The 15,617-nt window shown below is 39.3% G+C and overlaps 1 protein-coding gene across 8 annotated transcripts in view; it reads left to right on the top strand.

Annotated features, from left to right (window-relative positions):
* MBNL3 (muscleblind like splicing regulator 3) overlaps positions 1 to 15,617 on the top strand; it is a 114,358-nt gene that overhangs the window by 42,137 nt on the left and 56,604 nt on the right. For 6 of the 8 annotated variants that reach the window (XM_038588321.1, XM_038588320.1, XM_038588319.1 and 3 more), the window contains exon 2: positions 1,477 to 2,329. In XM_038588321.1, coding sequence (XP_038444249.1) covers positions 2,153 to 2,329 — 177 coding nt within the window. In that variant the 5' untranslated portion in view covers positions 1,477 to 2,152. The remainder of the gene's footprint in view (positions 1 to 1,476; positions 2,330 to 15,617) is intronic. The other 2 variants (XM_038588317.1, XM_038588316.1) reach the window with 1 other exon arrangement.

Below are 15,617 nucleotides of genomic sequence, written 5' to 3'. Positions count from 1 at the left end.
TTCATCTTGAATGTGGAAAGACAAATGGAAGATTCAGATTCTGTAAAGTTGTTAAAAATCACGTTAAAAAAATTAAGTGAAATGTTTTCAAGAGGGGATCCCTGGGTGGCTCAGCGGTTTAGCGCCTGCCTTTGGCCCAGGGCGCGATCCTGGAGTCCGGGGATCGAGTCCCATGTCGGGCTCCCAGCATGGAGCCTGCTTCTCCCTCCTTCTGTGTCTCTGCCTCTTTCTCTCTCTTTATGTCTATCATAAATAAATAAATAAATAAATCTTTAAAAAAAAAAGAAATGTTTTCAAGAACTGGAATTCTACTTTCATGATAAAGTTGACCATTGGTTAATTTGACTGATACTCTAAACTTATTTTTATCTTAGAAAGTCCTTGTTATTTCAGTATGTGTCCATGACATCATGGCATTAAATTAACCTTTTATCTATTCTCTCAGCTGCGTTGCTAAAAATTGTTGCTGGTTGACACTGGGTTAACCTGCAAATCCTAAAGCTGCAAAGTATTTAATGTATGACTGAACAGTACTTTCTGTTCCATGTTTTTGTAAATGCTGAAACCTCCTTCGGTAGACCTTTACAGAGACTAAGAACTAATAGGGCAAACACGGGGCGGGGGGGAATACCAGTATCTTTTCAGAGGATTTTTTTCTTTATCTGAAGCCCTTTTACATTTTACTTCCTCTCTCCTACCTCACTTGCAGTGGGTGTCCAGCAGGTTACATCAAGACCATTTTACGTGATCATCAACAACTACATTTTAAATACACACACAGAGTGACCTCTAAGAGCAACTTAAACTTTCTTAGTGATTCCTGGTCTGGATTTTGAGAGCAGATAAGAAAGCCTTCGATCAGACCATAGTAAAGCCAGTTTAATGACAGGTCTTTGGTAGCCTCTAGAAACTGAGGGGCTGTCCTGTCCAGCTCTGGCATTTTTTGTGCAGTGAACCCCTAAATGAATTTCTGCCCCCAAAAAGAATGAAACCATCATCTCTCCTTTTTAATTGGGCTTGTATTTTTTTTAAGATTGATTTATTTATTTTAGAGAGAGAGAGAGCACAAGCAGGTGAGCAAGAGGAGAGGCAGAGGATAAGGAAGAAAGAATACTTGAGCAGACTCCCCGCTGAGTGCAGAGACCCACGTGGGACTGGACACGGGGCTGGATGCAGGGATTGATTCCAGGATCATGACCTGAGCCAAAACCAAGAGTCCACCACTTAACCAACTGAACCACCCCAATGCCCCAGTTGGGCTTGTATTTCAACAGTAAATCTATGTGGCTGCCTCCTTTTACTCTACGCTGAGAAATGCTTTTTTTATTGACAGTGGCCAACGGTACTGCATTACACTGTCAATATCTAGGTGCTTCCTGTTTTTAAATAGGATATGGTACTTCTTTTCCAAATCTAGAGTTTAAAACAGAAGTATTGTATTAGATTAGCTAATTTTATTTTATTTTTTTTTTGCAGGTTTCTGAAAAGTGCCTTTTCTGAAAACTGCTGCTTGGATTCCACTCTAGAGCTATCTCTTTATAAACCCTACCCAACCCCCAAATCTGGTGCGCTTATAGTTCAGTCTCAGCAACTTGTCCATTCTTTTTTCCCTTTGATTCCCAGTTTTCATAGTCATTTTCCCTCCTCCTATTTAGCAGTAATTTTTTTTACACTTGTAACATCCTTACCAATCTTAATCCTTAAATCCAAGAAATAGGGAGAAGGACATTTCTTCCCTTGATCTGAGACCATTCCATAAATTGAAGGGTAACCAGCAGCATATGCTTTTTGCAAGAATAATTGAAAACATCAACTGGAGAATACAGAATTCTTTTGAAAGCCTGCCAGTTATTTGAAGTAACTTCGGCAAAGGAAAAAATTAAACAAGCAATATCTTAACCTTCCTGGTTGCCTTGTTAGGAGTTGGTCTCTAATTTAATTTTCAGTTATTTTGATACAGTTTTTGGTTTGTGATTGGCTTTTTGTTTGACAAGACCAAATTTTGGCTAAAACAAAAACCTAAGTGCTAACAAAGAAGCATTTCACCAAAGCAACCTTACCGCTTCACATATAGCTTGAATTCACTCTTACCTTTTAACAGGAGTGAAACTGTCCTAGAGTGGGTGCACTTGATTCTAACTTTGCTTTCAATATGACGGCTGTCAATGTCACCCTGGTTCGTGACACCAAGTGGCTGACTTTAGAAGTCTGCAGAGAATTTCAGAGAGGAACCTGCTCTCGAGCTGATGCAGATTGCAAGTTTGCCCATCCGCCAAGAGTCTGCCACGTGGAAAATGGCCGTGTGGTGGCGTGTTTTGATTCTTTAAAGGTGAGTCTCATCTACATACACATAATATTTCATTTAAATTTGCTAATATCTATGTGTACTGAAATATGATGTGCTTTGAAATGAGGAAAGCTAATAATAGCATGGAAGTGGTAGGTTTTGTTTTTTTTTTTAAGACAGGATGTAGACTCTGTGTTTGTAGGACTACATCGGACTATAGCTCATCTCATCAAAGCCCACTGATCAAGACAGACTTGAAGGAAAAGAAATTAAAGAATTTTTGTAGGAGTGAGATGTTGCAGCCTTGCCATACTTTACTTCTTTGCATTTGATCTAAATTTTGAATACAGTGATCATAATTCTTGTAGAGCCTAAAGAAGCCCTTTACTGAATTATAACCCTATTAACTGTGTTATCAACATACACTTGGCAGGGACCAGTCAGCTTTCAGAGGACAAGTAAAATCAGACTGAAATATTATAAGGTGAAAAAATCTCATCATCCAGGAAGAAAATATCTTTTAAAGTTTATTTATTTTAGTCATCTCTACACCCAACACGGGGCTCAAACTCACAGCTGATCAAGAGTCGTCCACTCTTCCGACTGAGTTGGCCAGGTGCCCCAAATACCTGGCAGTTTTATTTTTAATTTTTATTATTTGTTTGAGTAAGCTCTCGGCCTACCATGGGTCTTGAACTCACAACCCCAAGATGAAGAGTCTCACAGTCTACAGAATGAGCTGGCCAAGGCCCCCTAGCATTTTGAACTTTCTTAGTCAAAGTATATTTTGAACTTTTAACTTAAACATTGCTGCCAAACTAGAATCACTTAATTTTCTTCCAGAACTGATGATTAATGAAGCTTAGATTTGTGAGTACATTTTATAAGCAAAGTCCTATTGCCAAGGTCATCAAACCCAAATATTATGTACTAGAGTATAACCAAAATACAAGAGCAAATGAGATATTATGTAGAATAGAACATATGTGATTGCAGAACAAGAAAATGCACTGACTTTTCATGTTTTATTCATAGTTATCTTTAAATTAAGGACAAAGATGTATAAATTAAAGCATAGAAGTAAAAAAATGATAATAGATTCCTGGTTTAATAAGATTTGCTATGATGCATTCGCAAATTTTTTTAAATATATCAAAATGAATTAAGCTTAATAAGAACCTTCTTAATTTCTTGATATTGTTTTAGCCTCATCATGACCAATTTTACATCATTAACATTTTTATTTATGGCTGCATTGGTTGACAGAGATATTCCTTTGTGTGATCATTTCTTCAGAAAACATTTTATCAAATGACACCTTACATAGTTACTTTTTTTAAAAACGATTTTATTTATCTATTCATGAGAGACACAGAGAAAGAGAGAGAGACAGAGACACAGGCAGAGGAAGAAGCAGGCTCCATGCAGGAAGCATGATGTGGGACTCGATCCCAAGACTCCAGGATCACACCCTGGGCCAAAGGCAGGCGCCTAAACTGCTGAGGCACCCAGGGATCCCACATAGTTACTTTACCTTCTTTCGTGGTTACTAGTTTTTGTTGCAGACCCTCCCAAGTCAAGAATGGAAACTTGTTATTGTAAAAACAAACAAACAAACAAAACCAAAAAAAAAAAAAAACAGTAATCCTTACCATTGAAAATGTCTGAATTGCTCTTATTTGCAGGAGATATTATCATTAAAGGGCTTATTCTCTACATTTCATTGTCATTCAAGTTTCATCTACAATTATTTTGTATGTTACTGAAATTTCCTGCTGTATTGCCGAGAAATGCCTTGAAGCAGAGAAGAGCACTGGTCTAGTCTCAGGGAAAACAGGAGATATCTTTCATCCAGTCTATCTAGAGGGTCTGGGACAGCACAAGGCACTGTGCTTGTTTCAGGGGACCCGGGGTACAGTCCCAGCCTTGCTACTGTGTCTGACCTTAGCTACTTACTCTGATAAGGCTTACATTACTTTATCTCAACCTAACTTCCAGGATGACTATGGAGGGTCCATGAGATTACGTAAATGAAAACTTGTGTATTGCTCTAAGAGTGAATTAAATGGAAGATTATTTTCTCACAATGTTCGTCCTAGGAGTTCTTTAAAACAGCTCTATTTAACTAGGGTTTATTGTTTAAAACTACAAACTCATGTTTCAAATGGACATGCCCAAGGGGCACCTGTGGCTCACTCAGTTAAGCATTTGCTTTCAGTTTGGGTCATGATCCTAGAGTCCAAATGGACATGCCCAAATCCAGTTGCCATGAGTGTCATATTAGTTCTTCAAGCTGGGTATCACTGTTTTTATAGTTTACTCTTTGATAGAGTTCCTTGCAGGCTTTGTAAATTCTATCTTTCCAGACATCTGGTGGAAGGAGATGTGTGATCTTCCTAATCATTGGTATACTTCAGGTCTGTTCTCCTACTTGGAGTGCCATAAAGAAAACGTTTTGAAGCAAATAAGCAAAGCAATTGTTAACAAAACACTACTGTGCTACCACTTTAAAGCTTGGAAAATGTTTGATTCAGAGATGACATGGATAATGGCCAATGAATATTAATAAGCCATTTAATTATTTAAATACCCTGTCTACTCACTATATCCAGTGGTGTTAAAATAATTTTTGCATTATGTTAATATCTTGATGACCAATCACACAGGATAAAGACGATTTCTATAATCCTCACATTTTCATATTTTAATGAAAATTTTAATATTTCAAATACCCAAAGCCTTTCAAACAATTAATTAGTTTGCCATTTAGATAGCACATTTGTCACAGTTCCACGTCCACACAAAAGCTTTGTGGTTCTCTGCTTTTATATTATTCCTTATTGATGATATGAACCCTATACTGAGTCAAGAGTAATTGACCTATGTGGATTGTACAACTATCTATTTCTAATATACAAATAACATACCTCAATGTTTATTGTAGCATTTGCTACCCTCCTTGAGGTTGTATAATTGAAACACCTTTGAAATGCATCTGTGCACTATTTCTATTTCTATGAGTGGTTAAATAATTGAAGCAATCATTTGATGAGTTTTGGGCTGCTGCTTTTGGTTTTCTGTGTTTTGTTTTTGTAAGGATTCCATTAGCACTAGGTACTCTACCAGATGATGATGGTTCTTTGCCTTCATAATAGGCACATAGACAAGATGTTCTACTCACCTCACACAATTATACTCACCTCATAATGAGCGAATGTTGTAAAAATAAGGAAGGCAAGCTTGATGGCTAATTGTGCATTGTGTTGAAGTGCTGTGCCCATCACTCCATGAATGTTGAGTGTTCATTGATGAAGGTTGTACCATCTTCAGATAGACATCTAGACAGTACAGCCCATAGATTAATTTCCAGCCACATGAAAGAGTCTCATGTCATGTTAATATGCAGCTGTTTTTTACTCAATTGCCTAGCCTGCTGGGCACATTAATTTCAAAATTTCTCTCCAAAATATTGGTTAACCTGTTCTATGCCAATTTCTTGATATGACAGTTTGCCGCTGACCTATCTTGATACTTCCAGTGCATGTCCCTTATATTTAACAATATATCATCACTAAAAAGACCACACTAGAATCTTTGTGATCATTTCCGTAGCCAAGATTATTATCTTCATGTATTCTGCTTTGACGATGCCATGCTATCTCCCCTCCATGCCTGAAGCAGTGTGACGTCAACCACTTGTTATCCAGGAAGGGTATAAATGCTGTGATTATTTCATTATGACAGGTCAACACCCATTATATCTGCCCACCCTCCTCCCTACTTTGAGTAGTTTTGTAACAAAAATTTCCTGGCAAAGGCCTTGGCAGCAAGTATAGTCAGAGGACAGTCATGTCAACCCACATAACATTCCTGAAAGATGGAAACTGGGTGCCGAATGCACATAAAATAGCCCCATACCATGTCTTCAAACATTACATATGATCACAAGTGAAACCATATTTTGACAAGTGAAACCTGTTGTCTAAGCGTATGGATTTGAATCCATCCTTGGAGGTCAGATTGCCCTGAGTTACATGTATATTCTGTACTTAGTCTCACTAGTCACAGCCATGTTCACTAGTTTAATTTTTGACTGAATATTTATGTCATCCCTGTTTGCTAAGGGAAAACTTACTGGGAGCAGAAGACTCCTAGCAACATAATCCCAAGGGTTACTAGATTATGCAAGACTTAGAACCATTTCTAAGCTTGATCAGAAAGGACTGCCTGCACATAGACAGCACTTGTCATCCTGAGACTCAGAGAAAATAACATTTTTCTTCCTTGAGGATATCTATCTTTGGTAATACTGACTGTGAAAAGGAAGCATCTTTTTTTTTTTTTTTTTTTGAAAGCATCTTTGGTAAAAGTCAATGCTATTTCAGACATTTCAAAAACTTTTTTTGAAAGAAAAATGGAATTACAATTAGTACCTAAACAAATAACATATTAACAACTCAGACTGTTTAAACTTTTTATTTTGAAATAATTTCAGGGATCCAGAAAAGTTGCAGAAGTGCTGCAAGGATTGGGGTGCCCGGGTGACTCAGTCATTTAAGTGGCTGATTCTTGATTTCATGATCTCAGAGTCCTGGGATCAAATCCCATGTTGGACTCCTTGAGATGAGTGGGGAGTCTGCTTGAGGATTCTCTCTGTCTCCCTCTGCCCCCCCGCCACCATCTCTCTCTCTCTAAAATAAATTAAAATAAAATTAAAATAAATAAGATAGAACAAGGAGTTCCTGCATACCCGTCACCTGGCTTCTGGTAATGTCAACAACTTACTTACCTTAGCACAGTTATCAAAACCAGGAAATTAACTGTAGTACAATATTATTAACTAAACTAGAGGCCTTATTTGAATTTCCCCAATTTTTCCCTCATGTCCTTTCTCTGTTCCAGGATCCAATCCAGGATCCCACAGATTGCACTTACTTGTCATATCTCCTTCGTCCCCTCCACTCTGTGACAGTTCCTCAGTCTTTCCTTATCTTTCATGACCTTCGCACATTGGATGAGTACTGCTCAGTTATTTTGTGGAATGCCGCTTAATTTCAGTTTGTCAAATGCTTTCCTGTGATTTGATTAAGGTCAAGCATTGTTGGCAAGAAAACCGCCAAAAAGATGTGCATTGTATCTGAGAGTGCATGATGTTGATGTAGCTTATTACTCATTATATTAACCTTAATCACTTGATTAAGATGATGTCTGCTGGGTTTCTCTGCTGTAAAGTGGGCAGTTTTCCTTTTGTGCAAATTGATAAATATCTTCTTCATTTATTCATCATCTCTTACAATATGCCTTTGATTGTAAGGGACATCCTAATATCTAAGCTGTTAAAATGTAAACGAGTGTCTTCCTTAGAAGTGATGGGTAGTTTGTGTCTATAATTAACGGTCATTCAAGAAGGGAAGTGAGGAGAAAATAGAGTGAGGGCATAACAGAAAAAGAAGCAGTGATGGGTCACCAGAATGACAGGACACTGGAGGATGAGAAGCCCAAGAAGTTTTGTGATGTGTCCGTCCCTGTCATGTGACAATGGGTGACCCTTATGCTGAATGAAGTCCATGCCCCTGGCCACCTCTAACTTATGATCCTCCTACATCAGAAAACTTACCGGCCATTGTTTCCAAGATAAATAATATTTCCCCCAATTGTAGAAGTTATCCATCTCTATGAAGGAAAGGAAAATACAAAAGAAATCTTGAAAGTCATACACAAGGGGACGCCTGGGTGGCTTAGTGGTTGAGTGTCTGCCTTTGGTTCAGGGCATGATCCTGGTCCAAGGATCGAGTCCCGCATTGAGTCCTGCATCGGGCTCTCTGCGAGGAGCTTGCTTCTCCCTCTATGTATCTGCCTCTCTTTCTGTGTCTCTCATGAATAAATAAATATTTTTTTTAAAAAAGTCATACATAAGAAGATAAGAATAAAATGTAACAAAAGGTAGGTAAAAATGTAAACATCATCCCCACTTTGCCAATATCATCATTTTCTATTTCCATCCAGTTTCTCCATCCTTTATGTGACTATATATATGTCTCATAAAGCTTGCTTTACCTCTTGCATCCTCACAGACCTCACTCCACCACTCCCTCTCCCAGCCATCCTGTGGAGCCAAACTCTCCCTCCATTTATCCCTCCTCTCAGCGTCATGTTCTTCCCAGGGTACCAAAGAAAGAAAGAGAGAAAGAGAGAGAGAAAGAGGAGGGAAGGAAGGAAGGGAGGAAGGAAGGAAAAAGAAAAGAAAGGGAAAGGAAAGGAAATCTAGATACTGCTTGATCTTTCATTCAGAGACTTTTTTTAAAAAAATATCACTTATTGGGATCCCTGGGTGGCACAGCGGTTTGGCGCCTGCCTTTGGCCCAGGGCGCGATCCTGGAGACCCGGGATCGAATCCCACATCGGGCTCCCGGTGCATGGAGCCTGCTTCTCTCTCTGCCTGTGTCTCTGCCTCTCTCTCTCTCTCTGTGTGTGTGACTATCATAAATAAATAAAAAATAAAAATAAATAAAAAAAATCACTTATTGTGGCAATTTTTCTGGTCAGAAAATGAAAACATCTTTTCTAGAAAACTGTAATATAGAGGGACACCTGGGTGGCTCGGTGGTTGAGCGTCCACTTTTGGCTTAGGGCGTGATCCTGGGGTCCTGGGATTGAGTCCCACATCAGGCTCCCTATGGAGAGCCTGCTTCTCCCTCTACCTATGTCTCTGCCTCTCTCTGTGTGTCTCTCATGAATAAATAAAATCTTAAAAAAGAAAACTGTAATATAGAGACAAAGATTTCATAAAAAAAACCCAAATCTGTAAGTCTGTTACCTGATGAATCTCTTAAATATATGTCTTTTCAAAATATATTTTAGTGACAACTGTTTCCTCAAAAAGAAAAAAAAAAGATTTCAGCCATTCCATGGAATTCCAAAAGCTTTTCATACTTGTGAAAGAATAGTATTTTAGAAACATACATCATGTAAAAGATACTATTATTCAAATAATATGCAGCCATCAGAAATTCTACTTGAGGACTATGCAATTGTTAATAATACGCTTTATCTTATACTGATGCCTACTATATTCCAGAAACTTTATACATGCTGACTCTAACCCCCACCATAACCCTGTGTTGGCTTTACTGTTGGATGGGCCAGGTTTCGCCAGCTGTGTGGTCTTGAATAAGTACCAACCTTCCTGTCCCTATGTTTCCTCACTTGCAAAAACAAAGAACCTGTCAGCACCTACCTCTGGAGTTAGCATTAAAATGATGTGATCCACATAAGGCACTGGGAACAGAGCCTGGTTCATTATCAGCCCTCAAGAAGTGTCTGTGTTCACCAAATAAATTCTGGGTGCCCTCACAATTTAAACATGAAAAATGAAATTAAACTATCACAGTAATAGAAGAAAGTGCAGGTGAACACTTTTATAACCTAGGGGGAGGGGAAGACTGAAACACACCATCAAAGGCAGAGACAATCAAAGCAAATGATTATTAGAACTGACCACACAATAAAAATCATGCTGAGTGACAGTAAACACCAAAGAATTAGAAGATAAACAATAATTTAGGGGATCCCTGGGTGGCGCAGCGGTTTAGTGCCTACCTTTGGCCTGGGGCGCGATCCTGGAGACCCGGGATCGAATCCCACATCGGGCTCCCGGTGCATGGAGCCTGCTTCTCCCTCTGCCTGTGTCTCTGCCTCTCTCTCTCTCTCTCTCTCTCTGTGTGACTATCATAAATAAATAAAAATTAAAAAAAATAATTTGGGGAAAATTGTAACTAATTTGACAGATAAAAAGGTCTTTAATATACAGCAAGCTTTACAATTTAAAAAAATTACAAATGGTATTTTCCTAGAAAAATAGTTAAAGGACAGAAACAGTCAAGCAAGACAATCCAATGTAGCCAGTTTCAGCATGGGGACATTTGGGTGCATCCTATTGACACAACTACCCTGACACAGCCGCCTGTTTCAGCTGTTCTCATCACAGTACATTCCCCCAACCTCACTCTCTCCCCAACCTCCAGTCCAGAGAACTCTTGCTTTGTATTTTAGTTCTTTCTGCATTATTCATGTTTTCTTTCACAAAACTGTTACTCCTAATCAAAAGGAAAAAAAAAAAAGAAGGAAAGAGAAAACCTTTTAGACAGGGTTAACCTCCAAGGGGAAACTAAAATCATCTTTATTATCAAAGAAGTTTTATGATATTAAATATAATGTTTGCTTACTCACATCTGCAGAGGAAAGTTGAAAATTTCATTGAGCATTTCCTCTACCATCTGGAGCTGAGAATACGGAATCTTATGTGCCCCAAATACCTTCTCTCTTCCCCTCTGCTCAGTGTCCATTGATAGATACATAGATAGATAGATACATCGATCTATAAATACATAGATGGATACATTAGATAGATGCAGTGTATTCGTCCATTCACTGGATAGGTACTTAGCACCTGTTGGGTGCCAGGCATGGTGCTAGGCATGGGGATCTAGCAGTGAACTAGAAACAGCCCTTGCCCCCATGAAGCCAACAGTCTATTTGGGGGAGGGACAAACAAAAAGGAATTCAATATTCAGGTGAATTTCACCGTCCACTGTGAAGAATCATGAGGCAGGGAAAGGACACAGAGAATGGGGGAGGGGGGCTGCTGTTTTACATTAAATAGCCAGGCGGAGAGATTTGAGGAGAGGCATGAAGGAGGTGAGCGAGTGAGCTATGAGGATTTCTGAGAATATTCCAGGCAAAGTCCTGGAAAATGCAATGGCAAAGGCCCCGAAGCAAGAATGATCCTGGTGTGTTTTATGAATCTTGAGGTCACCAGGGTGACTGGAGCAGAGGGATGAAGGGAAGAGCGGTGGGAAATGAAGTGGGAGAGGTAACAGGAGAATGAGGAGATGAGTTGGGGCTGTGTCTATCATGTCCGAGATGAGGAAGGACACTGGAAGCCTGCGCTAGACGTCAACTGGACTCTTCTGAGGTATATCTTTTCCTTGCTGCTTTTGCTCTGTATTTTTTTTGTTGTAATAAATCTTAGCCAGTGAGTCCTATAAAGCCTCTGGCAAATTGCCAAGCAAGGCTCTTCCACACCACACATTATCCTTTATATACATTATTTACCTGATGATTTTCTTTTACTTTTGACGTTTTAGAAAAAATGTTATGAGCGGGTTGTTTCTTTCCCTTTTTGTTTTTTAAAATTTAATTTTTGAATGGACAGTGTATTCTAATAGTCCAAAAAATTTTAACAACCAATGACCATGAATTGATGAGTAGACAAAATGTGTTTTCTGCATATAATGGGCTATTCTTGATCTATAAAAAGGAATGACGTAGTGATACGGATGATCCTTGAAAACATTAGGTGAAGTGCAAAAAGGCAGTTCAGAAAGACTACATATTGTACGTGTTGTATGATTTCATTTATGTGAAGTATCCAGAGTCGTCAGCAAGTCCATAGATGGAAAGCAGATCAGTGTTGACAGGGGCACTGGTGGCAAGGAGAGAATAGGTTGAGAGAGCTAATGGGTAGAAGATTTCTTTTGGGGATGATAAAAATGTTCTAGAAGTAGACAGTGGTGACGGTTGCACAACTAGGTGAATATACAGAAAACCGCTGCCATGTACACTTTAAAGGGGGGGACTTTATGATATATAAATATCTCAAAAAATAAATCAAAATTAAGTATAAGATGTATGCAGTAAAAAAACCAATAAAGGGTATGCAGTGAAGTTTCCCTCTCATTTTTTTTCATGCGGCTATGACCTTGCAACCAATGTATTGAGTTTTCTCTCTCCCATAAATATTTTATGAACATACATGCAAATATATACATACCGAGTCTCACTTTTTTACACAAATAGTAGCATACTGTTCTTCTCCTTGCTATTTTTGTTTTAGTTACAAATGTTAAACGGAGAGAAAAAGATATACCATGCTGACATTAATAAAAAAAAAAAAGATTTACTAACTAGAACCCAGTATTTGTGTGCAATTCTGTTTATCTTTAATGTACACAAATACTGGGTTCTAATTAGTAAATCTGTCACTCACAGGCACATGTAAGTACTTTATATGGATGCTGGGGCTGAACAAACAGGTGAATAGAGAATTGATAACAATAGCCAGCTTCTTCACCATCACAGAAAAGAGTTCAAAGTAAGGAAAAGGGGAAAGCTAGAATGAATCATGTGGTGTGGATTAGAGTGGAAACATCAGTATGTTCATTTTCATATATTCACAGACAGATACAGAAATAGACATAGAGATGTGTGGAGGCATGGATCACCATACATGCTTATGTCTCCTAGCTCTGTCTTAGGAGGACCCACAAGCAAGGGCACCCCAATAGTAATAAACATACCTAGCACCCAGCTCTTGGTCTCCAAATACCATTCTTCAATAAGGGAACCAGGGCTCCTTGGAATAATAGCTGATGCTAGACTGAAGCAGGGAAAGTAAAAGATGAGCCTTTAATGTCTTATGGGGCCAGAAAGTAAGTAAGTGCTCAAAAATGAGTAGGGCATGACAAGAGGACATGGGAGCCAGTCTGAAGAGGCTCCCACCCGCCAAAGTGTCAAGGTCTTAAAGACAAGGAAAGATTGAGGAACGGTCAGAGATTGGAGGAGACTAAGGAGACATCTACAGGTTAATGCAATGTGACATTGTGGATCCCATCCTGGAACATAGAAAGGACATTTGGGGGCAAATTGGTAAAAATCAAAAAGTCTCTCGTTTAGTTAATAGGGCACTAGAGTTAATTTCCTGGTTTTGATAACACTGCTATGTATGGTATGTAAGTTGTCTACGTGAGTGATAGGAATCTGAGTGAAGGGTATGCACAGACTCTGTACAATTTTTGCAATTTTTCTGTAACTCTAGAGTTATTTCCAAATCAAATGTTTCTAAAAGTTAGCTTTTTTGTTCTTAAACAAGCATCTCCTGTCCTCTGATACTCAGAAATACAGTGAGGTACTGTTTCTTTTCATTTTGCTTTCTTCAGCCTCAGGTATGTTCATGAGAAAATGCTGATGTCTGTGCAATGGCTGATCCTGGGCCTGACCACAACCAGTTGGATGAGGCAGAGAGTTAAATCATTCAGAAAACTTTCAGGGGCACCTGGGTGGTTCAGTGGTTGAGCATCTGCCTTTGGCTCAGGTCTTGGTCCCAGCGTCCTGGAATTGAGTCCTGCATCAGGCTCCCCATAGGGAGCCTGCTTCCCCCTCTGCCTGTGTCTCTGCCTCTCTGTGTCTCTCATGAATAAATAAAATCTTTAAAAAAAGAAAAGAGAAAGAAAGCTTTCATACCTGTAGTAGTGCTTCGCAAACCTAGATAATCTAGAATTGGGGCTGGAGAAGGAAGACCACTGAATTCAAACTGTTAGGATTTCCAGATAAGGAAACTGGAGATCCATTGAGGGAGAGTCACCTACCCCAGGTCACATAAGCAGTTACCAGAGAGCCTGGGGACCCCAGTCTTCTAATCATTTCAGTTACCACCCCCACTACCCCCTGCCATAGAGAAGAAGGAAATGGAAAAAACATCAATTGGGCTGTCATTTTTACTAGACCAAAATCATCTGGCCCTTACCTTGGTCAGATTGTGTCATGTGATACTGGTGTGTGCTGTCTGTGAAGTTTTGTGGTTCCCCTTCACTTTTTGTACTTCAAAAGGTGGGCCAGGGGGCGGGAGGAGGAAGCCAATGTTGCCATTCCTAATCCCTCCTTCATTTATTGTTTCATGACACTGCATTTAGATTAAGACTTTTTAAAATTATTTTTATTATTTTTAAAGAGTTTATTTATTCATGAGACACACACACAGAGAGAGAGAGAGAGAGAGAAAGGCAGAGACACAGGCAGAGGGAGAAGCAGGCTCCATGCAGGGAGCCTGACATGGGACTCGATCCTGAATTTCCATGATCATGCCCTGGGCTGAAGGCAGTGTTAAACCGCTGAGCAACCTGGGCTGCCGAAGACTTTTTTTTTTTTTTTTTTTTTTTGAGAGAGAGAGAACCTTGAGCTGGCGAGGGTTTTGGGGAGGGGGGGTAGAGGGAGAAAGAGAATCCTACGCAGGCTCCATGCCTGAGGCAGGGCTTGATCTCATGACCTGAGCCAAAATCAAGAATCCAGCGCTCAACCAGCTGTGCCACCGAGGCGCCCTGCATTTAGGTTGAGACTTTTTTTTTTGAGAATTTATTATTTTTTTAAAGATTTTATTTATTAATTCATGAGAGACACAGACAGAGGGGCAGAGACATAGGCAGAGGGAGAAGCAGACTCCTCACAGGGAGCCCCATGCAGGACTCGATCCCAGACCCTGGGATCACTCCCTGAGCCAAAGGCAGACCTTCAACCGCTGAGCCACCCAGGCGTCCCTAGATTGGGATGTTAAATTAAGGTTCATATTTAGTTCTTTGATAGTCACTGGGGCTATTAATTTTGAGAAGAAAGAGGAAGAGAGGTCAGGTAGCTGGATGGTTTTTATTTGTAGACAAAATTAACTTCATGATTTAATTAGTTTCTTTCATTGATTTATTTAAGGGCCAAGAGTCAGAACACCAAGCTGTCTCAACATCCTTGTCTATCTTTCTCCCCCAAACCTTGTGTTGCTGAGTTAGTTAGCTAGAGTTGGGGATTTTGACTGGATGTGGATCATATACATCTTCGCTGCATGAAACTCTGACATCTGATTCTTTTATATATTCATTAGTACAATGCTCTAGTTAGTTAGAGAGGTACCTGTCACAGATCAGCTGAAACTATTGCAGTGGCAGTTCAAGTTTCATGATGGTCAAATACTATTTCATAAAATAACTCGGAATCTAACTCAACTCATTTAAAATGTTGTTTTACGGGAGCATAGCTCAAGATCATTTCTTTCCACCTCAAAGCCAAGGCTGCCATTGGCCATCAGGTGAGAAAGGAATTGCAATTTGGCCAGGGTTGTATTTTTCTACCACAATTTGATGCCATTAAGACCAACTGCTTGCCACAGGAACCTTGAATAGTGTGAAATACCTGAAAATCAGAAGTTTGAGAACTGTCCTACTGTATGTCAACTCTTTTGTTTGGAAGAAACTCTTACATGTTAGAGAAATGTATACCTGATCCTACTTGATCATTAAATAATTCTCTTCATGTTGTGGAGCTGTCTGAAGTCATTACAAATATTGTCTTTTTCCCTACTTAAAGTTTTTGTGAAATGTGGATGCCAGGCACTTCTGTGCATCTGGAAATAGCAATTAGCTTTTCGAGAAACCTGACTTTATTCATAGAACATCATTTACCTACTGTTCTTCTTTGCCCTTACAGATTAGCTTTCTGCTCTTAATGG

This window comes from Canis lupus, chromosome X (genome assembly GCF_011100685.1).
Source record: "Canis lupus familiaris isolate Mischka breed German Shepherd chromosome X, alternate assembly UU_Cfam_GSD_1.0, whole genome shotgun sequence".
NCBI classification, from domain to species: domain Eukaryota; kingdom Metazoa; phylum Chordata; class Mammalia; order Carnivora; family Canidae; genus Canis; species Canis lupus.
The sequence above is the reverse complement of the archived record's forward strand: the minus strand, read 5'-3'. Positions and strand labels throughout refer to the sequence as shown.